This window comes from Rhineura floridana, chromosome 10 (assembly GCF_030035675.1).
Source record: "Rhineura floridana isolate rRhiFlo1 chromosome 10, rRhiFlo1.hap2, whole genome shotgun sequence".
Lineage (NCBI taxonomy): Eukaryota > Metazoa > Chordata > Lepidosauria > Squamata > Rhineuridae > Rhineura > Rhineura floridana.
The window spans coordinates 21538489-21563984 of NC_084489.1; the positions used below are offsets into that span (position 1 = coordinate 21538489).

Consider the following 25496-nt stretch of genomic DNA (forward strand, 5'->3'; position numbering starts at 1 on the left):
GTGCCGGAGGAGGGGAAGATCAGCTGTAGCATGCTACAGCTGATCTTCTCCTCCTCAGGTGCGGTCAGACTCCCGTACTCCAGCTGATTGCGCCGGAGGAGGGGAAGATCTAATCTTCTCCTCCTCTGGTGCAATCAGCAGGTTAGGTTCCAGACCCCTGCACTACAGCTGATCCGCTTTTCGGCGCTTTTTGCTTTTCGGCAGGGGTCTGGAACCTAACCTGTCGTATGGGTGAGGCCCTACTGTACAAAACCAGGACTACAGCTGAACATCAGGAAGACTAAAGTAATGACAACAGAAGATTCATGTAACTTTAAAGTTGACAATGAGGACATTGAACTTGTCAAGGATTATTAATACTTTGCCACAGCCATTAACCAAAATGACAATAGTCAAGAAATTAGAAGAAGGCTAGGACTGGGGAGAGCAGCTATAAGATAACTAGAAAAGGTCCTCAAATGCAAAGATGCATCACTGAATACTAAAGTCAGGATAATTCCGACCTCTATGTACAGATGTGAACATTGGACAGTGAAAAAAGCTGATAAAAGAAAGATCAACTCATTTGAAATGTGGCGTTGGAGGAGAGCTTTGTGGATACCATGGACCGTGAAAAAGACAAATAATTGGGTGTTAGAACAAATTAAGCCAGAATTGTCACTAGAAGCTAAAATGATGAAACTGAGGTGATCATACTATGGATACACAATGAGAAGACATGATTCACTAGAAAAGACAATAATGCTGGGAAAAACAGAAGGGAGTAGAAAAAGAGGAAGACCGAACAAGAGATGGATTGATTCCATAAAAGAAGTCACAGACCTGAACTTACAAGATCTGAACAGGATGGTTTATAACAGATGCTATTCGAGGTTGCTGATTCACAGGGTCACCATAAGTCGACTTGAAGGCACATAACAACAACAAAGTATCAGCTTTGCACACAGTGTTGAAGGGATTTTGGCCCATTCTTCTTGGCAGATTCGCTCCACGTCATTCAGGTTGGTTGGACATCGCTTGTGGACCGCAATTTTCAAAGAGCACCACAGATTCTCAATGGGATTGAGATCAGGACTTTGACTGGGCCACTGCAGGACATTCACCTTTTTGTTTTTGAGCCACTCCAATGTTGCTTTGGCCTTGTGCTTGGGATCATTGTCCTGCTGAAAAGTGAATTTCCTCCCAGGTGAAGCAGGTTCTTTTGCAGTATTTCCCTGTATTTTGCTCTATCCATTCTTCCTTTGATTTTAACAAGATGCCCAGTCCATGCTGATGAGAAGCATCCCCACAGCATGATGCTGCCACTGAAGGACAGTGACATCCTTCACTGTAGGGATGGTGTGTCTTGAGACATGGGCAGTGTTAGGTTTGCACCACATATAGCGTTTTGAGTTTTGGCCAAAAAGCTCTATTTTGGTCTCATCTGACAACAAAACCTTTTCCCACATCGCCGCTGGGGCACTCATGCTTTCTGGCAAACTCCAGATGTGCTTTCAGATGGTACTTTTTGAGTAACGGCTTCTTTCTTGCCACCCTCCCATACAGGCCAGTGGTATGCAGAGCTCTTGATATGGTTGACTGGTGCACCATTACTCCACTCCCAGCCACTGAACTCTGTAGCTCCTTCAAAGTGATCTGTGGCTTCTCTCACAAGTCTCCTCCTTTTTTGAGAGCTGAGTTCTGAGGGACGGCCTTTTCTTGGCAGTGCCTGGGTGGCGTGTTGTAGCTTCCACTTCCTGATTATTATAACTGTGCTCACTGGGATATCCAAACACTTGGTTATTAGTCTGTACCCTTTTCCTAATCTATGCATTTGTATTACATTATCTCTTACTTCTGCACAATGCTCTTAGGTCTTCATTTTCTTTTAGATCCACAGCCTGACCAATGATACTTCAACAATGGGGTTTTTATCCTGACAATGTGACAGAAACTTTAATGATTCACAAGTGGAGGCCAATGGTAAGGTAACTGTGTCCTTGAAAGGGCAATTTCTTACAAACATTTCCCAACATAAACCAATGTCACATTACAGTAATTGATTTTGAGTTTCAGTGTTTCAAAATAAAATATCATACAGAATGAAATTACAATGTACCATTTGTAATTCGGTAATATGAGAGCATTGGTCAGGGGTCTGATTACTTTTGCAAGGCACTGTAACTAGCTTTGCACTTGGAAGAGGATGGGCATTTGCTTCTTTACCTCAGATAGCAAAATGTCTTGGCCTAGGCCTGATTAAACAAATTTTGGTTATTTAGCGATGCCTTATCTTTATCTTGATGGCTAGACTCAGAGCAGACACAGCGTCTTCTCTTTTCCTCTGACTGTGGTGTTTTGCTATGTATATAGAAAAAGATCAAAAGGAAGCACCAGATGTGACAGCACTGATAAATACGCATAACCACCGCTACTGCCAACTTCAATATGAAATTGAGTCGCAACTGCTAACCACTGCAAGGTAAGTGGATATCTCCTCTTGTATCAGGCTGAAAATCCTAACAGCGTATATATGACATGACAAAATATAGAAGGAACCATCTTTTTTAAAATCAGGCCTTTGCAGGGCCCAGCTGGTTTTTCTAATCCCCTTGAAAGCTATCTCAAGTAGCTTTCAAATTAGAAATATATTCATCTTCATCCGAGGTTTTGATGTAAAAATGTTTATATTATTATGGTTACTTAAACAGAGCCAGGTTATAAGACAGAGGACATTTGCACAATGGGCACAAACAAATTCAGACACTGATGCCCATGATTCCCTTGCTCTTATTTGCCCCTGTATTCTGCAGTTCAGAAAATATTTTGCCTTCCCCACTAGCAAGGCTACCATGACTCTAAATCAGGAGTGCGGAATGTGTTGCCCTCCAAATGTTGTTGGACTGCACCTTCCATCATCTCTGACCAATGGCTGTGCTGGCTAGGACTGATGGGACATGGGAGTTTAACAACATCTGGAGGGCTACAGGTCCTTCATCTCTGTTCTAATCCTTCCTCAAAATGAGAGCTCTCATTCCCTGTTTTGTATGATGAAGAAACAGTCATGCAAGGGGCAAGGCTGATAAATTCTCTGCGGGAAGCTCAGGATAAATGAAACCAAAGTCAGAGCCCAATCTGACCAGTCCCCTACTCTGTGGAATAGCCATGTAGGTAAGAAAGAGCATATTCAGCAACAGTACTCCAGGAGCGGCACACAAAACATTAGTTGGTTTTGATCCAGTGTGCTCAGGGTAGGATCCTTCACTTTATTCATTAGGTATTTGTTGGAAACCAAGTCACAACTGATACCATTATAGGAGAAATTATTAGGAGGCTGAAAGCTGCCACACATTTCAGGTTTGACTAGCTATCTAGGAGATAAGAAGCCTGCCTAAGAAAAACTGGGCTTCTCATTAGTGTGTTGTCCTTTCTGTGGTACTGGGCTCTGATCCTTTTCTCAATCCTCTCCATTCCCTACCTGTTTGCCTGGTACCCTTGTTTATCTTTCCTCCACTCCTGAATCAATGGTTCCAATCCTGCTGTTGGCTCTTCATGATCTCAGCCCAATCTGCCTGCCTGCCTGCAGAATTACTAGGCTTTGAATGCTTACTCCAGCCTTTGCCTACCTGGTGCCCTCCAAATATATATATATATATTTTTACAATAATTTTTATTCAAATTTTCATAAAACAAACAAAACAAAGTCATAAAACATTCAAAGACAAAAAACAAAACAAAACAAAAATGATTAAACAAAAAAATAAAATGTTGACTTCCCATTTGTCGCAGATCAGTTATAGGTCTACAATATATAACAATCCTGTCTCTTAAATTATATTATAAAATCACTTTCCTCCAGTAGTTATCTTAATTAATCATCAAATCTCATAAACATTACTTTATTCTTTCCACAAAAAGTCAAAGAGAGGTTTCAATTCTTTAAGAAATATATCTATCAATTTTTCTCCAAATAAACATGTCGATTAATCCATCTCGTTAATAATAATAACAATCTTGTTGTCATAACCATAGTCCAAATAAACGTATCGATTAACCCATCTCATCAAATCTGTTAGGTCCAATAATTTCAATAGCCATTATTCCATTATCCATATTAATTCCATCTTCCATCTTCAATAGTCCTGTTAAGTCCAGTAATTTCAGTGTCCAATCTTCCATTATCAGTATTCCATAATAATCTTGCTGTCATTGCCATAGTCATATAATAAGAGTCTGATGGGAATTTCCTCTATCCCAAATATTTTCTTGCCATTGATTCTGAATAAGTTGCTGAAATATTGTTGTAAAGTCATATCTCTGTTCTTCTTTTTTACAAAATGCACTGGCTCATCTCTTGAGAGTTTTTCCATTGTCACATGGCTGCAGTTAATTCCATAGATTTTCTCTATATCAAGCTCCATGACGTCATTCCAGTCCAGAAGATTATCCAAGCCATTGATAACTTTATCTCTAATATCTTCATTAATTTCTTCAGAGATAACGTTAAATTCCAAACAGTAGATTTTATTTCTAATATCCATAAACTCCAGATCCTTTTCCAATTCCACATTTGTTCCAATCTCCAGGGCTTGTATCTTCCCTTTATTTTTTCTTTTCTCATCTCTGATCTCATTCTCCTCTCTCACAGGATCCCCTATTTCTTTAAGCTCCTGCGTCATTTTGCTCAGTTCAATTTTCAGCTCCTTACTGCCCTGTCGCAGGGTTTGTTTCGTTATCTCAATCTCATCCATTATTTTCTGAAACATAATTACTTCCAGATCCTCAGCCACTTTCTTGATTGCCATTCTTTTTTTTTTTAATAATTTTTATTCAAATTTTTCAAAAGACAAACAAAACAAAGTCAAAAAAACATAACAATACATCAACAAAAAATGAAAATAAAATAGTTGACTTCCGATTTGTCGCAGATCAGCTATAAGTATATAATATACATCAAACCTGTCCCTTAATGTATACATACAGAGTCCCTTTTCTCCGTAGGCTGTCTTAATTAATCGTCAAATCCCAGTATCATCATTTTATTTTGATCTTTCAACAAAAAGTCTAAGAGAGGCTTCCATTCCTTAAGAAATGTATCTGTCGATTTTTCTCTAAGTAAACATGTCAATTTGTCCATTTCTACTAAATTCTACTTGATTGCCATTCTTAAAACCACAAAAACAAAACAAAACAAAAATAAAGAAGAACCACTTCTTATTTCAGCAACAATTGGGTTAATATTCCAGGCTTGATGACATCACAGTATAAACAGAGCAGCCTGCCTTATCTCTCTATGTTCAAGAATACAAAACAAATTTAGTTCCCAGCATCAAAACAGTTAGTGGCGTCGTGAAGAAGCAGATTCGTCAAAATAAAATAGACCAAAAAGAGAATAGTCCCAGACAATATAATGTTCCAAAGTTCATATTTTTTATTTTTTTCTCCTCGGAATAGAAATCCCTCTTCTGTTTATATCTTTAGAATGCACTTCCAGGACAGCTTTTTGCAATAGAAACAGAGATAAGCTATTAATTTCGTGAATAACAGAGAAGAGTTATAGCTCACCCAGAAGTTCTTTAAAGCTGATTCATTTGACAAATCTCTTTTTGCTGCAACAATTTAAACCAAGTAAAAAAAAAAATAGAAAGGGTGCTTGCCTCTTAGTACGTTTTCTCTTTGAAGAAAAGATAAACGTGTCACATTATCAGATAGAGCTTGTTCGGAAGTCCGTCCGGCATTGCTGGCTGAACCTTCTCTCATAAATTAATGAAATCCAGTCCTCCCAACAAAAACAGGCTTTTGAGGTTGATCTCTACGTTTCTCCCTGCCCGGGAGAAATTTATCAGTCAAAAAGAATGTTCTGACTGATTTATATCTGAATAAGCTTCTTGTGAGGCGCGAGCCCGTCTCAAAAGCAGGCACAAGTGAAGTCACCCTTCCCGGAAGTGTGCCCTCCAAATATTTTGGACTACCACTCCCCATTAGCTGTGCTGGCTGAGGCTGATGAGAGTGATATCCCCAAACAACTGGAGGTCACCTGGTAGGCAGACTGGCTTACTCTGACCCCAGTCCTTCCTGAGGCTCAAGGGATCCATTGGATGCTTCCCCCTGCCATTTCTCACAGAACTACGTATCAACCCAATTAATTTATTAAAATGGTTTCATTTAAAAGATATGGCCTCTCTAGCTGCAATGAGGCGGCAGCCATCTCAAGCAACTGATTTAGGGTGCTATGAAAGAGCAGCAGATGGTTATTTATTTATTTATGCATTTTTATTATCAGGGAGAAGTACTTGTAGGATTACCTGCCGTAAGTATCAAAATAACTTAACTAACCTTGAGTACTATGTATCTTGACTGGGGGTAGCAATGGTGATGCCATTTGCTGCTTTGCCTCAGGCAGCAAAATGTCTTGGGCCAGGTTTGCCTTCACTTGCAACACAGAGATGAAAAATACAGGAAACTGTGGTTTGTGCTAACCAGCCTTTGTCCACATGCTAGAATTAGATCAACACAGCTTGTGCTTGTATGAAGAATCCATGTTTTTTAATGTCTGAATTAGGATGTCTCAAGGTATGTTTAGGATTGTAGCCTCAGAAGCATCTGAATGCCCATTGCTGGGTTATTTTATTTATCCATTACACTGTCTTAATATTTAAAATTTAGATAAATCAAGTTTATGCTTATGCAAATTTAATTATCTTAATTAAAAACCTAAAACTTAGATTAAGAGTTCTTCAAGCAAGTAATAACCATGGTGTACCTGCAAAAGCAAAACATAACTGAAATCCCTGTCAGAAAGCACTTCTTTTGTGAGTAGCACCATTATATTAGGTTTGGTTTTCTACTTTTGTAGATCTGTAAGGATACTGGAGCTAAACACCATAAACACAATTGTGAGGATAAATTTTTTTTAAAATAAATGGTGGTCTTTTGTTCTGCAACATTAGATTACTAGCGTGGAAGAAACAAACCTAGTTATTCCATACTAGTTGAATGTTTTAATATGCATATTGTTCTATGATTATGAATCACATCGTAGCTCAATTTGACAAACATTATTTTCTTTCAGGGTCCAAGAGAAATCACCTTTTGTGAAAATAAAAAAGGCAACTGTTTTCCACCTGCACCCTGTTTGTGAAGTATGGCTCTTCAGTTTGTTTCACTCAAAGACTGACATGGGATTGTTGGTAGTAACTGCCTATTCATCGGTATCTTTTATGATATCATTTAGTAACAGAGAACATTATGATCTTTTTATTAGTGGCATTTTAAAAAGTCATTTGAAAAGAATCATGCTTTTACAGAAACAAAACTCTCAAGTCTAGCCCTGAAACAAGATCCTCCTCCAAGTAACTGATGGTATAGATCAGGGGTTGCCAACCTTTTTGGACCAGAAGGCATATTTCAAATTTTGAGAGTGCCGGGGTACCAGTCACAAAATGGCTGTCATGGGGGCATGACAGAGTAGAATTGAGAGTAATCACGATTAAGCTTTTCCCATAATTGTACTTCCATACTAGGAAAAGCTTGATTGTTGAATTTCTGCCTGCCATACAGCTGTTAAAGGCACAAGAACCCTGTTTTCCCCAACCCTAAACCAAAGCCTAGGCTGTCATTCTACACCCACTTACTTGGAATGTATACCACTGCATTGTAATTATACAATGAATTCATTATATTTAGTTCCTGCAAAGCAGGAGACATGCCTAAGCGTATTTGCCTTTCAAAGGGAGGGGGATTCTTTAACATTCACCTACACTTACTGTGTAGTAGTATTTGCAGAAAATCTTTTCTAGACACTACCAGCTCTCAGGAGAACCCAGCACATGAAAGATACATCCTGGTTGCTAGCGTAAAAGGAAAGGCAAACTATGGTGATTCCAAGGACTAGGAAAAAAAAGACAAGCAAAGTGCACTAAAAGGAAAGGAAAAATGGGAAGGATTCCAATTTCCTGGTGTCCACACAACTCACCTATCAATCACAGCTCTGACTTCACCAATTGGCTAATAACACTGAAAGCCTTCAGTGACTGACTTCAGTGACTGACTTCAGTGGCTAATAACACTGAAGGCCTTGACTTCACTCAGCTTCCCATTCCTCAGATTCCAAATACACTTTTGCAAACATATGGGAGGAGAGCAAGAGATTCAGCTTTAGGTACAGTAGCAGATGGGGAAAGGGGTAAGCACTTTGCTACCTTTTCCCCACTCCAAATCACGTTCTCCCAAAGCTGCTTTGCCATTGGGTGTTCAATCACACGCCTTTGCATGCAACATACAGTTAAGCCATAAGCATTCCTTTCTGAATAGTTGGTTGACATCCCAGTGCTGTACTGATGAATGAATATAACACTTTAGAAATGGAACTAAAAATTGGAAATCTTAATGATGGCACAAGGAATCACACCATGTTTCATGTCTAAGGGTTTCATGTCTAAGGGTTCCTCATGCAATCCTTAGTTAGTGGCTCCTGTTTTCAGGTTTGTTAATCCCTCCTGCCTATCCAAACAAGGAATCCATGAGGTAGAGCCACACTCCTATCCTATAGGAGGGTGTATTCATGGAGCTGATCTCCATCTCTGTATACCTGAGAAAGCCAAGCCACTATTGTTTACATCAGGGTTGGGGAACCTATGGCTCTCCACATGTTGTTGGACTCCACAACCCATCAGTCACAGCCAACATTGTCAATGGCCAGGGATGATGGGAACTGTAGTTCAACAAACATCTGGATTGCCACAGGTTCCCTAGCCTTGGTTTGCATCCCAGGATAAGTGGTCATGTTAGGGAGAGGAGATATTTTTAAAAGTCCATGAACTTGCTAGGGCTTGAGAACTTTCTAAATTAATGTCAGTTTTTGGCTTTGCATCATGAACAAATGAGAGGTGTGAGGCAGTTCAAGTGTTGCTACCTCAGGATAATGAGTGGGTGGATTTCTGCCTAAATCTTATTGTTGCTGCTAATGATAGTTTGAATTAGACTGTGCCACAATGCTGAATCCAAACACTTCCAGGAATTTGAAACTCAGCCCAAATACTGTGGCTTGAAAGTATATTACATGTTTACTTCCACTCACTGCAAGTCAAAGCAAACACAACCATACCTTATAGATGGGGTACATATATTACAAAATGGGAACTTCTATGTGGTTTCACCATAAAGCAAGTTAAAATTAAGAGCTTAGCAGCAATTTAGAGACACTTTACAATTCACTCATTGAAACAATTTTCAAATGTGCTTTACAGGTATTTCACCACATGGACATCAATTATGATTATTATGAACACCTCAACACCACATCTCATGAAGACCACAGGCATGAGGCATTTTCATTGTTTAGCAGAGTTTTCCTAGTCTGTATGTACTCATTTGCCTGTATCCTTGGAGTGTCAGGAAACGCTTTGGTTCTTATCATTTTTATTTTCTATGAGAAAGTGAAGGTGTTGACAGATATATTTTTAGTGAGCTTGGCTATAGCTGACTTGTGCTTTCTTTGTACATTGCCATTCTGGGCATATTCTGCTGCTCATGAATGGATCTTTTACACTTTGCCATGTCAAATCATCCGAGGCCTTTACACCTTGAATCTGTACGGTTCCATGTTAACCCTTACCTGCATAACCATTGACAGGTATTTTGCTATTGTCCGAGCCACCAAAGCTCACATCAGCCAAGCCAAAAGAATAGTCTGGGGCAAAGCAGTTTGCATTTTGGTCTGGGTGATTTCCCTGGCATTTGCATTGCCACAGTTTTTATTTAGTATACAGGCTGAGTTTGACAAAAAGGTATGCATTGCAAATTATTCTACGCGCTTTTTGGAGCTGTTCACAGAAGTAACTCAGATGGTTCTTGGATTCTTCTTCCCTATGATGGTCATGGTTATTTGCTACTCGATTATTGTGAAGACGTTATTTGATGCCAAGGGTTTCCGCAAGCACAAATCCTTAAAAATAATATTTGCTATCGTTGTGATGTTCATTTTTACACAGACACCCTTCAACCTTTTGAAACTCATTCGGGCTGTATACCAGAGTGTCATTCTGGATGAGAGGTTTGATTATGCTTTGATCATAACAGAAGCCATTGCTTATTTCCACAGCTGCCTCAACCCTGTTCTCTATTTCTTTATCGGGGTGAAGTTTAGGAAGAATTTGGCAAAAATTCTTAAAAGCATTGGATGTGCTAAACATCAACAAATCACAAAGCAATGGCAAACTACTGAAGATGATGGCTCAAAAACCTGCACTGCCACACATAATGCAGAGGAAACAAGAATGTATTCATTGTGAGAGAATTTTAAAGAGCATACATGAATATCTTTAGCTTCATTTTAGTCACCCTGAGCACTCACGAAAGCAGGTGCAATGAGCTGAATCTTCTCAATATAGCGATCATATTTGCAAAGCTTTCCTGCAAGGAAATCTTACAGAATCTCATTGCCATCCTGACTCATATGTCACAGGCATCTTCTGGCTGAACACTCAATTGTGTTAAAAAGAGCAGTTTTAGAACAGATACCAAGAGGGAGTTTGGATTGAAACCTAGTATTCACTTTTATTTTAATTGGCCACTGGGAAGATACACCCTTTGCCTCCCAGGAAGAACATCATGGCAAAGGGGAGATTAAACTGGCCCCAGCTGCTCTAATGCTCATTTCTCCTTCTCTATGCCTTTTTTCCTTTGGTATTGTACCTATAAGATTGTGAGCCAATGGGCAAGGACTAACTTTATTGTTTAATCTTTGTACAGTGCTTAGGAAATGTTAGGCATTTTATAAGTGCTAAATAATCTTAATTTGCAGCACAAAGTACAGCTGCAAAGCATGAATATAGATCAAACAGCTAGAGTGATATGTCCTTTATACACCAGAAAATTGCAAATAGTGTTTTTACGTGCTTTGGTTCACCATATGAATCATTTAACATTAAACAATGACATTTTTGAAGAACAAAAAGCAGTGTCTATATCCTGTGTCTCTTCTTGTGGCAAGGAGTTCCATAGCTCAGCTTTCCTGAAGCTAAGTTCAAATGTTTGCTCTGAAGATATTGTGACTCAGCCTTTCCGTTTAAGTAAAATTTCCTGATTAAGTGGAGAAGACTTGTTTTCCCCTTTCCATTCCAAATGCCTCTCAAAGTATTTTTACCCATTCCTGTAATGTTTTCATCCATTCTCCTTTCACACTTAATTTGTACCTTATCCCCCTTCACCAGCAACTGTCAGTTTCTTTCATCCTTCTTCTCTGGTCCTTTTACATTCACTTCTTCCTCCTAAAATAGCTTTTCTTTCTTATTCCTGTCCTTTCTATTCCCAGATCATCATCACCATCATCTTAAACTATTAGCCTTTAATCTCTCTTTCTAATATACTTCAACACCTCTTCAGGCCCTTCGCAATCAGAGAAGAGAGACAGACCTTCCTCCCATGAACTTCTCTGTCTCATTCACTTTTATTCAGCTGACAAGGAATTGCTAGTGTCTGCTATGGCACAGCAAATCACAAAGCAAGGGCACTGAGGCCTATCTGAAAGGGGTCTGAGGTCCCAAGCCCATTGTGTTTGAGAAACACTGAGTTAGTGGAAGGAAAGTTTCCTGTCTCCATCTTGCCCAGCAGCTCACTGCACCCCTTCCCATGCTGTTCAGGAGGCACCTTCCAGAGAATTTTTTCATGGGTTGCAAGTAGTTGTAGGGTGGGGAGGGGAAGGTTACCTTTGGTGAACTTATCTTAGGATCCAAGCCATTGGATATTTGACTCATTAACTTTTCCTCCAGCCATCAGTTTGAGATTTGCCTTTCTTTTGTTTCTCTGGCCATTTTTGGTGCTTTCATGCTTTTCTCTTTGCTGTTGTTTACTCCCAAATTTGTTAAGTCAGCAGTTTTACTGTTGTCATCAGAACTTTGTGTGTGTGTGTTTTGGTTCCCCAAAACCAGAAGGAAGGTCTCTGCAAGGCAGATTCTTTAGTTAACTATGTGCATGCGGAAAAAGGTGACTCTGAATCCTCATTAGCAAGCTGACAGAAAGTACCTGCGCCATTCTCATACTAGATTCCTGTGTAACCTTAGGTTCCCTTGCCCCAGGTCTTCATCTGTAAAACTGGGCCCAAAAATACTTCATATGCAGAAATAAATAAATACCACATTGCGAGTGTAACACTGCAGCCAACTCAGAAGGGACAGGAAGGGGGGAGGCATGAATTTCAGGCACCTCCGCAGTCAGAAGAAGCAGAGTTGGGGATTGTTGTGTCTGAGCAGGAGTGTGCGGAAGGGGGGCAACCTGCTCTTCAGCCATTTCCCACGAGTAACGCCTTTCCGAGGAGCCGAGCGCACCGCCCCCACTTGATGCAGAGAACTTGTGGGAGGAAGTTTCAGAAGCAGTGCCAGCTCCTCCTTTCCCAAGCAGTTCCCAGGAGGATTCCAATGAGGCACCGCCTCTTGACCTCGAGCCTGTTGTTCGGGAGCAGGTGTCTTCGGATGAGCAAGCGGAGGCGCGCCCCCTGTCTCCTCGTTCCCGCCACCGCGAGAAACGGACAGGGCAAAGACAGGGGTTACGAAGGAGTCAGAGATTACGTTCGAAAACATTTCCTATATAAGCCTGCTGCTCCCAGGGGGGGGGGGGTCGCTGAGTCAACTTTCTTCACACGCTGCAGTGCATGTCTAGAGTTTAGTTAGGGACTTTAGTGAGTTAGCATAGGGTTTCCTATGAAGCGCAATGCTTTTGATGTATCCATTACTCTAATAAAACGAGATTTACTTGCACACACGCTCCAGCCTCATTCTTTCGTCCCTGACCATTGGTCACTCTGGCTAGGCTGATGGGATTTGGGAGTCCAACAACATTTAAAGGGTCACAGGTTCCCCATCTGTGATTTACAAGGTCATGAACCCTGAAGGAATCAGTAAGTACAGAGGAGTGGACCTTAAGCTCTCTTCCTTTAAGCCCCACAGCTGCATTCTTTGCTATTAATAATGGTGAAGAAGGAATCTGTCAGTTAGCTTGTCTGATATACAGGAAAGCTAATAGCCAAACTTCCCACCCCATACTCTAAGCTTAAAAAGTGATAAAAATGAATTAAAAATCTAAAAAATCTTGGACAAACTTAAGTTAGATTGTTGCTAATGAACACGTTTTTAATTATACAGCCATGAGAGTGGCTGTATACTATAGCCAGCATGGATTTTCACATTTCGCAATATTATATTGAAAATACCCCCTCATGCCATTCTGCTGTTTCTCTTAAGCTCATTTCAAAACAAAACTTCACAAAACTTACCTGAACTCAAAAATGCTTGCTTAACAACCCTCTAAGAGTCAGAGCGAATCGAGAATTCAAAGTGTAAAATAAGAGGGGGGGGGAGAAATCCGGACCTCTGTTAGACATTTTTGTCAGTGGTCTCATATTTTGTTGAAATTAATTAAAAATTAGCCATGTTCACAGAGTACCTGTAATCCTATTACTGACCTTGCCCCATACTCTGACCTTCATCTTCTGCACTTTAAAAAAATAAATAAATGCCTGGTTGATTTTTAATTAATCTAAATTTAACATTAAAGTTTATTATAGCATTGAGCATGCTTAGTAAGAACTGTCAGTGTTCTAAAAGCCAGACTCCCAGCTGTTTGGCTTGGTTAATCAGGTGGCCACACCCACACCAGTCCTTTATTTCACTTTAGACAGTCCTGGCTTCCCCTAAAGAATCCTGGGAAGTGTAGTTTGTGAAAGGTGCTGAGAGTTGCTAGGAGTCCTATCCCCCTAATAAAGCTCCAGTGGCCAGAGTGGTTGAACATTCAGCCCCTGTTCTGGGGACTGTAGCTGTGTGAGGGGAACAGGGCCTCTCCTAGCCACTCTCAGCACCCTTCACAAACTACATTCTTTGGGGGAAGCCATGAGTGTCTGAAGTGAAATAAAGGTCTGGTGTGGATGTGGCCAAGGACAGCTTTGGTTTAAATTTGGGTGGGATACTACATGTGTCTGCTGTAGGGTGGGGGAAACCCTGAAAAACAATCATACTGCTCACAATGTTTTCCTTTTGGAAAGGGGCTTCCCTCTGCCCAGTGTCTGCCCACCCAGTCTCCTCCCCTCCCCCTCCCTCCTTCCTTCCTGACCCTACCCTTCCTCCCCTTCTCTCCCCCTCCCCCTTCCTCCCCTCCCCCAGGTCAGTTTCATCTATCCTAAACGGGATTGGACAGGAGTAAATCCCACTGAACTCAAAAAGCATGCAAATGATCAAACTTCCTCTCCCCTCCTCCTCTCCCCTCCCCCTTCCTTTTCCCCTCCCTCCTCCTCACCTTCCAATCCCCTCCCCCTCCTCCTTATCTCTCCTCTCCTGCCCCTCCCCCTCCATGGTCAGTTTTATCTATTCTAAGCTTGATTGCACAGGAGTAAATCCCATCGAATTTGATAAGCATGCAAACAATCAGACCTGCCTTTACCCTCCCCCCTCTCCTCCCCCTCCCCTCTTCTCTCCCTTCCTCCTTCCTTCTTCCTCCCCTCCTCTGCCCACTTCAGTTCTCCCTTCTTCTCCTCCTCCTCCACGGCCAGTTTCAGCTATCCTAAGCATGACTGCATGGGAGTAAATCTCACTGAACTCAATAAGCATGCAAATGATCAATCCATTCTCAGCAAACTTGCACAAGATCCCATTTCTTACCTCCTGGATTAAAAACCAGAGAAATTCACTAAGGCAAAAAAACCTCCTTGCAGTTTAAGAACGTACCTATAGCCAACAGATATTTCTATCAAACTTTAAAAAGGTCTCCTGCTCCCTTGGTGCATTCACTATAGCTGCCCAATTTCCCTGCTTTTTAAAGTTTGATAGAAATATCTATTGGCTATAGGTACGTTCTTAAACCACAAGGGTTTTTTGCCTATTAGTGAATTAACTCTCACACATTGTAAAGGTTTGCCAAGTAGAATTAGACATGTGCTTCGAAGTCTTTTAAAAAATTATTTAATGTAATATACCTCCTTTTAATTAAAAGAAAAACCTCAGGGCATTCTACAATAAAGTTCAAGATAACTAAAATAGCAAATAATAAAGCAGAAAAAATCATGCAGCAATAAACTGCAACAAAACTCATCAAAGACTAAAAAGCTTAGAATTTTAAAAAAGAAATTATTTGCCTGGTACAAAAACTATAACAGTGGGAGCCTGGTGTGTTGCTCTGGAGAGAGCATCCCACATTTGGGAGTGTCATCATTGAGAAGGGTAGGAAGCTATTTCATTTAAGATGGTAAGAAGAGAGACACTGTTTCATTTTCTTTTCTGTATTTAAACTCTTAGGGTGAAACTAGACGTTATATTGGCAAATGCATGTTCCTAACACTACATATGCCAAGATAATGGAAAATTCAGGAGCAGGCAGATACTTACAGTGGAGAACTGGCAGAACAGAATGGAAACTTATTGCACTTGGCATTTCTCCTCTTCAAATGTTCCCCATGCCATTTCCCCTGCTCACTTCTAGTTTTGAAAAGAGGCTGGGAGGGGAGGAGATCCTTTAAAATAGGAGTGTCAACCTTTTTGGATCCATCAGTGTATTTGCACACTGCAGAAATGCCGTGGGCACCACACGTGCACCAGGTGCACACATACATGCACACACATACCGTCTTTCCCTTGCCAGCAATTAGGCTTTTAAAAAGGTGTTTTTACTTTCTTTCAAACCTAATTGGCTGGGTGATCTTCCTGAAGAGTGCAGCTGGGGAGGCAAGAGTTAACCTTCCCTCCTCAGCTGCAATCTCCAGGAAGATCCACACACACAACAGAAGGCTCTTTACAGTCCTAATTGCAGAGGTGAGGGGTGATTTCTGGGGAGGGGTCACAGCTGGAGAGGGAAAGGTTAACCCCCCACCTATGACTCCCCAGATCTCCCCTTCCCTTTGCAATTAGGCTTGGGGAAGAAAGCTTTCTTCAACAGAAAGCTTCTTTCAAGCCTAATTGCTGTGGTGGTGGTGTCACAGCTGGGATGGGAATCCCTCCCTCTGTACCCATGACCCCCTGAAATCGCCTCTGCACCACAAAGAGCTTGAAAACAGCCTTCCACTGGCTGCAATCGAAGGATTCTTTCAAATCTAATCAGAGGGGAGAAGGGGTGAGGAGAGCAGGACCCTATGGATATCCAGGAAAGGCTCTCTGGGTGCATGTGCCCTGCAGGTGCCTAATTGACAACCCATGCTTTAAAAATATTTTGGAGAGAGAGATATTTGCAGGGCACAACTGGCATGCAGAGGAAGAGTTGGGAACCTATTGTTTCTCTTACAGTGTTTAGCTATTGTGATAAAATACTTAGAAATGACTAAAATGGAAATGGACTGCCTTCAAGTCGATCCCGACTTATGGCAACCCTATGAATAGGGTTTTCACGGTAAGGGGTATTCAGAGGTGGCTTACCATTGCCTTCCTCTGAGGCTGAGAGGCAGTGACTGGCCCAAGGTCACTCAGTGAGCTTTATGGTTGTGTGGGGATTCGAACCCTGGTCTCCCAGGTCGTAGTCCAACACCTTAACTACTACCCCACACTGGCTCTCAGAAATGATGAAATTAACAGATAAACAAATTGCATCAAGAACAGCCCTGCTGAATCATACCAATGGTCCATCTAATTTCGCATTCTGTTTTCACCATGGTTAAACGGATACCTATGGGAAGCTCATAAATAGGACATGAAGGCAATAGCTTTTCTCGCTCATGACTCTCAGCAACTGGTATTCAGTGTCATATTGTCTTTGATACTGCAGATAGTGCATAGCCGTTGTCACTAGTTTGCCCTTAATGACACTGATTTTCAAAACATATAAATAATGTTTACTCACAGATCAGTTATGCTATGATCCAAAGACTCTTCTTCAGTATGGGTTTCCTCGTGAACAGAGTCACCTTCCTGGATTTGTCCTACTTCCTCATCTGTGATAACATCAAACACTGCATCATCTGTGGGTTTAGAGGCTTCATTTGTAACTGTACCACAACAAAGGATACAAAAGAAGAAAGCTTTATAGTATTGCATATAAAGTAAGGAGACTTGACTTTTTACAGTGTTTATTATAGACTTATGAGGCTAGAACTGGGACACTGAGCACACTGCCCTGTCATCTGCCCCACGGCCGAACTCTCTTAAATCAGGGTCTCATGTGCTTCAGGAGTTTACCATGCAAATGCAGAATGTGGCCTTGTGGGAATCTTCAACTACTTTTAAAAAGAATTTTAAAATATTTCTAATGTAGAATTCAGGAACCTTTATTGCGTCCCATCCAGGCAGAATCTGTTCCAAACCAGGAGGAGAGGGGGATACATAAGGTGGGACTTGCATAGTACAGATAGCAGCCTCATATATAGCTATTTTAGCATTTGAAACAGGAAACATATTTACCATCCTGCTACTTGCTAATATGTCCATCTTTGTTTATAAGAAGCAAAGTATTTATTTATTTAAGATTATTCATACCCCACCCTTCCAATGTGGACACAGTGGTCAGGGCAACTTTCAAGTGGCCGAAACACCAACAAAACCATTAATAAAATTTAAACTGGTTTCAGTTTCTACAAGGTTTCAGTTTCTAAAATTGCTCCACCCAGCAGGTCAGATGACTGCTGGAATAAATGGTGGTAGGTTAAGAGTTGTTCCTTTGAAAAGAGAATGTCTGATAAGATATTCTATAATATCACTTGGATAAAATAAATTATTTATTTATATGCTGGGTCATAAAATAAATTATCTAGGCATCATACAAAACAAAAATAATAATTAAAACACAACAACAAAATCATACTACATAAACATTCACAGGAAGCTTAAGAGACAACCAACATAAACACCAAATATAAAGCCATCATAATAAAATAGCATACACAGCACAGAACTAAAACAGCCATCTAATACCTACACTAAAACAATAAACCATACCATAGAAATGTAAAGATCCATCTTGGAGAAAAAGAATTTTATTAAAATACAGCAGCTTGAAAAACAGGTCATTTTCAAATATTGTCATCCCAGTGTTCTTAGCACATTTGCCAATTTTTGTAGTAAATTTGCTATTCTCCTATGGAAAGTTGTTCCTGATTAGGGAAAACTTCTGTGTTAGTTCCAGGGTCACCTAAAAAGCTCTACAGTATTAAGTAGGTACAAGGATGGAATCTGATCTGAAGTCCATAGGACATTTTCTAGGTAATTTACTCCCATTTATACAGAGAAATGACTCACCCAGAACTCTTTGGACCAGTGACAATGGTGAGGCTAGCAGGCTTGATGATGGTTCTTCGTGGCTAGCATTTGATCCAGAGTCAACCAAACTGACACTTGCGTTTTTAAAGCAAGCTCGACAACAGCGCTCTTTCTTGCCAGTATGTTTTGACAGCGCATAGTTGTTGCAGCAGTAGTAGCAGAAAATGCGCCCACACATTCTAAAAATAATGGTATTTAAAGAGAGAGAAATGTTAAAAATGAAGGCATTTGAAGGATATAATATCCTTTAATTAATAAAAAAAATTACATCCCACCCTTTCTCCTAGAAGGAGCCCAGGGTGGCAAACAAAAACACTAAAAACACTCTAAAACATCTTAAACACAGACTTTAAAATATATTAAAACATCTTTAAAAACATCTTTTTTTAAAAAAAAGCTTTTAAAAATCTTAGAAATCAATTCTAACACAGACACAGACTGGAAGAAGATCTCTGCTTAAAATGCTTTTTGAAAGATGAAGCTCTTCAGTAGGTGCTGAAAAGATAACAGAGATTGTGCCTGTCTCATATTTAAGGGGAGGGAATTCCACAGGGCAGGTGTCACAACACTAAAGGTCTGCTTCCTATGTTTTGAGGAACAGACCTCCTGATAAGATGGTATCTGCAAGAGACCCTCACCTGCGGAGCACAGTGACTGACTGGGTGTAAAAGGGGTGAGACAATCTTCATGGTATCCTGATCCCAAGCTGTATAGTGATTTGTACGCCAAAACCAGAACCTTGACCTTATCCAGGTAGCTAATGAGCAGCCAATGCAATTCTTTCAGCAGCAGGGTGACATGTTTAGCGATACCTTGCCCCAGTGAATAGTTGCGTCGCTGCATTTTGCCCCAGCTGCAACTTCCAGACCAACCTCAAGGGCAGCCCCACATAAACCACATTGCAGTAATCTAGCTTAGAGTTACCAGTGCATGGGCAACAGTGGTCAGCCTATCCCAGTCCAGAAACGGCCGCAGCTGTTTTATGAGCTGAAGCTGGTAAAAGGCACTCCTGGCTCAGGCCTCAGGCTCTAGCGACAAAGATGGATCCAGGAGCACCCCCAGACTTCGAACCTGCTCTTTCAGAGGGAGTACGACTCCATCGAAAGTAGGCAACTGACCAATTATCCGAACTCGGGAACCACCAACCCACAGTGCCTCAGTCTTGCTAGGATTCAGATTCAGTTTATTGGCCCTCATCCAGCCCACCACAGAGGCTAGGCACTGGTCCAGGGCTTGCACAACCTCTCCCAATTCAGATGTTATAGAGAAATAGACCTGGGTATCTTCAGCGTACTGCTGACACCTCATCCCAACTCCTGATGACCACTCCCAAGGGCTTCATATAGATGTTAAACAGCACTGCGGATAAGATGGTACCCTGTGGCACCCCACAACACAACTGCCAGGGAGTTGAAAGAAAACAACCCTGGAGATACAGTCACAACCACTGTAAAACAGTGCCTCCGATACCCATCTCACAAAATTGGTCCAGAAGGATACCATGATCAATGGTATCAAAAGCCGCAGAGAGATGAAGGAAGAATAACAGGGTCACACTCCCCCTGTCCTTCTCCCAATAAAGGTTATCCATCAGGGCAACCAAGGCCAATTCAGTCCCATAACCAGGCCTGAACTCAGAATGGAATTGGTCAAGATAATCTGTTTCATTCAAGAGTACGAGCAATTGCTGCGCCACAACCCTCTCAACCACCTTCCCTAAAAATGGGGTGTTTTTGCCTGGGCAGTAGTTGTCACAAACCAATTGGTCCAGGGTGGGCTTCTTCAGGAGTGGTCAGATCACTGCCTCTTTCAAGGCTGGGATCACTCCCTACCACAAAGACGTATTGATCACACCCTGGATCCACTCAGTCATATCCCCTCAGCAAGCTTTAATAAGCCAAGAGGGCAAGGGTTGAGATGACTTGTTGCTGGCCACATCATTGCAAGCACCTTGTCCATGTCATCACGCCACATCAACTGAAGCTGATCCCAAGAAGTTGCAGTAGACATTGCACTGGATACCTCACTGGGGACTACAGTAGATGGGGCATCAAGAGTGCTATGGAGGTGAGCTTTACCTTCAAAGTGCCTTGCAAACAATTCACAGTGGGCCTCCAAAGGATCTAAAACTCATTTTCCTGGAGATGATGTCAACAGACCCCTGACAATACAGAAAAGCTCCACTGGACAGCTACTTGAGGTTGAGATGCAAGCAGAGAAGTGGGCCTTCCTCACAGCCACACAGTAGGCATGGTTATGATGTTTTATTTGTGCCCAATCAGCCTCATAGCATGTCTTTCGCCGCTTCCACTCTAGCCATCGTCCAGCCTGCTTCAGTGCTGTTAGTTCACTGGTTGTACCAAGGAGCAAACTGGGCTCCACAATGCCAGAGAGGGCACTCAGGGGCAACCGTGTGAAGAACCCGACACGTCTTGTACCACAGTGTGATAAGGGTTTCAACAGGGTCACTTCTTGTTAGTTTGAAAACGTCTATTGGGTCAAAAGAGGTTGCAACAACTGGTTACAATATGGTGACTACCATGCAGAAAATGTTTATACATGGACTATTTCCAATTAAAATCTGATTTACAAGGCACCTTTTTAATGCATGTTAAATGAGCTTACTAATAACAAAAAGTCACCCCCACAAACTAACCTGCAATGGTGTCGGCGATTCATCCAACCAAATTCTTTTTTACAGTCTAGGCAACAGCTTACTTCTGCATCACCAAGCCATCTCTGCTCTGCAGCGAGTTTCTGCTGGAATTCCAAAGCATCTGACTTTTGCCAAAGCGCATCCTTGTCCCTTTCAAAGTGTGCAGAGAAAATAATTTAACATATGTGAATTTAGGTTTTCAAAATTCAAGCCCAGCCCACCACAGGAAAAACAAATCTCCTCTGTTAAGGACATTTTAATTTAAATATGATGGATTTTTAGTTAAAATTCTGGTTGGACACCATACAACATGCTTTTTTGCTTTTTAAAGACTTCTTGCAGGTATTCCATACAAGAAGCGCAAGGCTGCATTTGTGGGTATGTGAGAGACAGTGCATGTGTGAGCATGTTAGGGATGGGATCCATTGGCCAGTGCCACTTCAAAAACATTCCATCAACCTAATAGGCAGTATCGATTCGAGTTTGTGCTTTGTCCGCTATCTGCTGCTTTTACTAGTCCGATCTGTCTCCCCCCCACAAAAATTGATATCAATGTGTTTTCCCCCCAAAATATTGCTATTTTGAAAGGAAATATTGGTAATGAAAGAAAATATCAATATTTTGAAAGAGAATATTGATAAAGGAAAGGAAAGTTGCTTTGCGCTGGTCACTTTTCATGTTAGCAGAGACTGGCTGTTTTCCTTTTGGACAGGAAAGGAGAAACGTAGATTTCAGTCCCCTGCCCCACCTCTTCCTCAAGCCCTGAGTTCTTAACAAGGATGAAACTTGGCTTGCTTCCTTCTGCTTGGAGCATCGATTATTTGAGTGGAGGGGCGTGGCACAGGGAGAGGGAGAGGGAGAGGGAGAGAAACACCTGTATTGCTGTGCTGTGAGTAAAATCAATAAAAGAATAATACATTCAAGGGAATATTCAAGGGGAAAAAATCTGGGGTTGGGCAAAAACTGCTGAAGTTTAGAGCAAACAGGATTGCTCCACAGAGATGGAGAATACGCAGACCATTGAAAAATTCAGTACTAAATCTAAATTCAATGGAATTCTCGCCCATTCCTAGTGCATGTCCACAAGATATACCTTTTCTTTACTATTTCACTTCACTGTTGCTGGGTACATGTCAATCTTTCACTTATAAGAAGTAAATAATAATCTGTACCTTCTGCGTATTGTCATAAAGGAGATCTGAAAGGAGGTTCAGTTATCAGTTAAGTTCCACCAGTAAATCTGTTAATTTTGCTATGTGACATCCACAACATGGCTTTTTAAAGCAGGCATCTACAAATCCACTCACTAGCTCATCAGGGGGTATGTCCTCTAGGTCTCTGATGAGCAGGACACTGAACAACATACAGATCCCCTCCATGGAATTTTTGTGTTCTGCGGATTTCAGAAGGTAAGAAACAACAAAAATCTCTTCCACACACTTTCTTCATGTTCCAGCACAAAAGAAAGATGACCCTATCTCTGTCCCAAATGCTCAGTGCATGCCAGTGAAATGAGAGGGGGCTAATATCACTGGCAACCACAAATAATGGACTGTCAGGTAGGACAAGCCAACATTTGTGGATTGCTGTTTGTAAGCTTATTTAATAAAAAATCTTTGGCTAGGAGCCAAGGAACTTAAAACTAGTTCTGTGAGCTGAAGAGGGATTTAGGCTTGCTTTTCTACAACAAGAGCCTCCTGTGTTACATGGTAAACTGTTTTAGAAACCGAAGAGAGTGTCAAAAAACAGTTTGTGAAATGATGTTAGGGGTGAGGTGAGAGCCAGTTATTTAAAGAGGAAAAATTGACAGATGAACCATAGCACCGGACAGCCAAGGCCATCATGGCTGCTACAATGTGATACCATGGTGCACATGAAATGAGAAAAGGACATGGGTTGTTTTAAATATTACAGTTTTAGTGGGCACACAAGGCAGGTTAATAACTTCTATCCATAATGTGTGATGCAGAACTCATAGTTACAATCAAGTCATGATTACAAATGTCAAAAAAGTAAAAAGGTTTGGAATTCCCTCCCCTTAAATATTAGACAGGTGCCATCTCTATTATCTTTTCAGTGCCTCCTGAATACTTTCCTCTTTTAACAAGCCTTTTGAGTACAGACATCCCAGTCTGCATCTGTGTTGGAACTGCTTTTTAAGATGCTTTTAAAGCTTTTTTTTAAAAAAGATGTTTTTAAAGATGTTTTCTTGTAATATGTTTTTAAGGATATTTTGTTGTAATATATTTTAAATGTTTTTCTGATATTTTAGAGTGTTTTTAGTGCTTTTGTTTGTCACCTGGGCTCCTACTGGGAGGAAGGGCGGGATATAAACCTAATCAATCAATCAATCAATCAAATCCCCCATCCTTAACATTTCAGACCTTTGTTAAGAAAAACAGCGTGATCCCATGCATGTTTACTTGGAATCAAGGCCCACTATGTTCGATGGGACTGATTCCCAGGAAAGAGTGTTGAGGAGAGTAAACTGTAAAGACTGGCAAAAACCACATATGTCACAAAAAGGGAGAATTCTTAAACCTTCTTAAATATTTAAGCCTTTTGTGCTAGATAAATATTGTTAGAGGAAAAAAATGTATTTCCTTGCAACTTCAACGAAGCTGTCAAGTGTGACCCACAAACCACAGAACTTGACAAGTGCAGATGTAGCCAAATACATAGTGGAGATGTTTAGTTAAGAAGCATAGTGTGATGCCACTGACATGAAAAGGTTGCATTGCATAGAACACACCACAATTGCACAGGAAATAGTCTTAGGTTTGCAAATAACAAATTCCTCTATCTCAGTGTATCAGCAAAATAAATAAATGGGGATATTAACAACAAATTGACTTGGATGGGGCATATTATTGGCCACATCACAAACTATGCGGACATAGTGGTTTATCAGTGGTGATGTGTTTAGTGATGCAAGCCGATTGGCCGATGCAAAGGTTTAAAGAGTGGGTTATCTTAGCTAACCTCGACCATTAGAATGGGAAACCCATAACTTGTTTCATTAAACATTAGCGCAGTGGTGGGGAGCCTCCAGCCGGCAGGCCTAATTAGGCCATTGAACCTCTGACATTAGACTACCACGCTGTTCGGGGAAAACTTCCCCCACCTTTCCTGGGCCTGACATCATAGATGACATCAGGTGCAGGAAAGTTCAAACTGCGGCTTGAAACTTCCAGCCACAGCTAAAAGGAAGAATTGGAAGCACACTCTAGGTGTTCTCCTGATTGTTGCCGCCTTTTGCTGTCACCTTGCACGGTGACAGAAACAAACGCCAAATTGAAAAAAGTGGCCACTTTTTGATGCAAAGGACGAATTGTGAGTGCACTTAAGAGTACGGTCCTCATTCTTTCCTCTGAAGTTGACTTACCTGATGTCATGGTGACACCTGGGTGACTGACAGGTGGGTGGCCCCAGCCTCCTGTGAAAGTGGCCTGTGGAAACGGGGGAGCTTAGGATCTGCCCCACTGGTCAGATGCTGATCTCCACTTCTACACTAGGGCCTCACTCTCTAGCTGGGACCTTTTGCATGTGAGGCAGATGCTGTACCCCTGAACTACAGCCCTTCCCTTATTTAAGACAAAACATAAGAAGCTGCCTTATACTAACTGAGACCATTGGTCCATCTACCTCAGTATTGTCTACACCGACAGGCAGGATTTCAGGCAGGGGCCATTCCCAGCCCTTATATGGAGATGCTGGGGATTGAACCAGGAACCTTCTGCATGCAAATCAGAGTCTCTGCTACTGAGTTATGGGCCTTTCCCCCTCTCCCAAAAAACGCCAGAGGTCATGTTGTGCTGTTTAATTGGTGTATACTAGATATCGCTCCCTAATACATAAAACATAAATCAGCTACCATTGTGCAATTATCCACATTTTTGCATCAAATACAAGAATAAAAAAGGTATCAGTTTCTGAAAAGTATTAGTCTTAAGCGTATCCCTTAAATATTAAGGATTGCACACATGCAATTAACTTGTACTGTTTTGTGTAGCCATGCAGAAGCCTGAATGGCCTTAAGACCATGCGGGGGGTTTGGGGGGGACATTTTACTTGCCTTTCTTGCCACAGTCCGAATGAAAACCACTTCTCCAATGTTGCTATTTGCATTTCAAGGCAAGCACCCACTGATGCTAAGGGAGGCTTCCCTTGAAATGCAAACAGTAGCTTTGGGGAGGTGATTGTCATTGGATTTTGTTGGGAAAATCTGAATAATAGCTTGCACAATGGTAGGTAACGTATGTTTATTTTCCCTGCTTGCATTAATTTCACTGCTGATATTAATGGGGGAATAAGAAAGAAATGAGTGCACATATCTTCTTCCTTCGATTGGAATGAACGGGACAATTGAAAGTGTGGGAGTGTCCTCTGCCTGCAGCGGATCCCTGGACAAGAGACAGTGGCTGAACTAAAAGTCTACAGCGCATCAGTGTGAATGCGGAGCTTCCTCCATGCAAGAAATTCACCATCATTTGAAAAGAGAGAGGTAAGCCCCTGCTGCACAGTATCCCACGTCTGTAATGGAACCACATGATGCTTTAGTCGTTATTCTAAATCAAAATACTCCATACTGAGCCGCCAGAATTGCTGTTCTGCAAAATGCCTCCTGCGCACCAACG

At 41.3% G+C, this 25496-nt stretch overlaps 2 protein-coding genes across 6 annotated transcripts in view; one reads left to right on the forward strand and one right to left on the reverse strand.

Moving 5' to 3' along the window:
• FYCO1 (FYVE and coiled-coil domain autophagy adaptor 1) overlaps window positions 1-25496 on the reverse strand; it is a 98218-nt gene that overhangs the window by 26610 nt on the left and 46112 nt on the right. For 2 of the 3 annotated variants that reach the window (XM_061586020.1, XM_061586019.1), the window contains exons 12-14: window positions 20860-21009; window positions 18183-18382; window positions 16792-16936 (exon numbers count right to left, since the gene is read on the reverse strand). In XM_061586020.1, the coding sequence (XP_061442004.1) occupies window positions 16792-16936; window positions 18183-18382; window positions 20860-21009 (495 nt within the window). The remainder of the gene's footprint in view (window positions 1-16791; window positions 16937-18182; window positions 18383-20859; window positions 21010-25496) is intronic. The other variant, XM_061586021.1, reaches the window with a different exon arrangement.
• CXCR6 (C-X-C motif chemokine receptor 6) lies at window positions 2381-10872 on the forward strand. Of its 3 annotated transcripts, none has more exons than XM_061586022.1 (4): window positions 2381-2461; window positions 6263-6289; window positions 7052-7169; window positions 9228-10872. In XM_061586022.1, exons 3-4 carry the CDS (start codon window positions 7158-7160, stop codon window positions 10269-10271), a joined length of 1056 nt encoding a protein of 351 aa, XP_061442006.1. In that variant the 5' UTR covers window positions 2381-2461; window positions 6263-6289; window positions 7052-7157; the 3' UTR covers window positions 10272-10872. The 3 variants fall into 3 exon arrangements, with proteins under 3 accessions (XP_061442006.1, XP_061442008.1, XP_061442007.1); XM_061586024.1 differs by having other exon boundaries at window positions 7052-7121; XM_061586023.1 differs by lacking the exons at window positions 2381-2461; window positions 6263-6289 and adding an exon at window positions 6715-6791.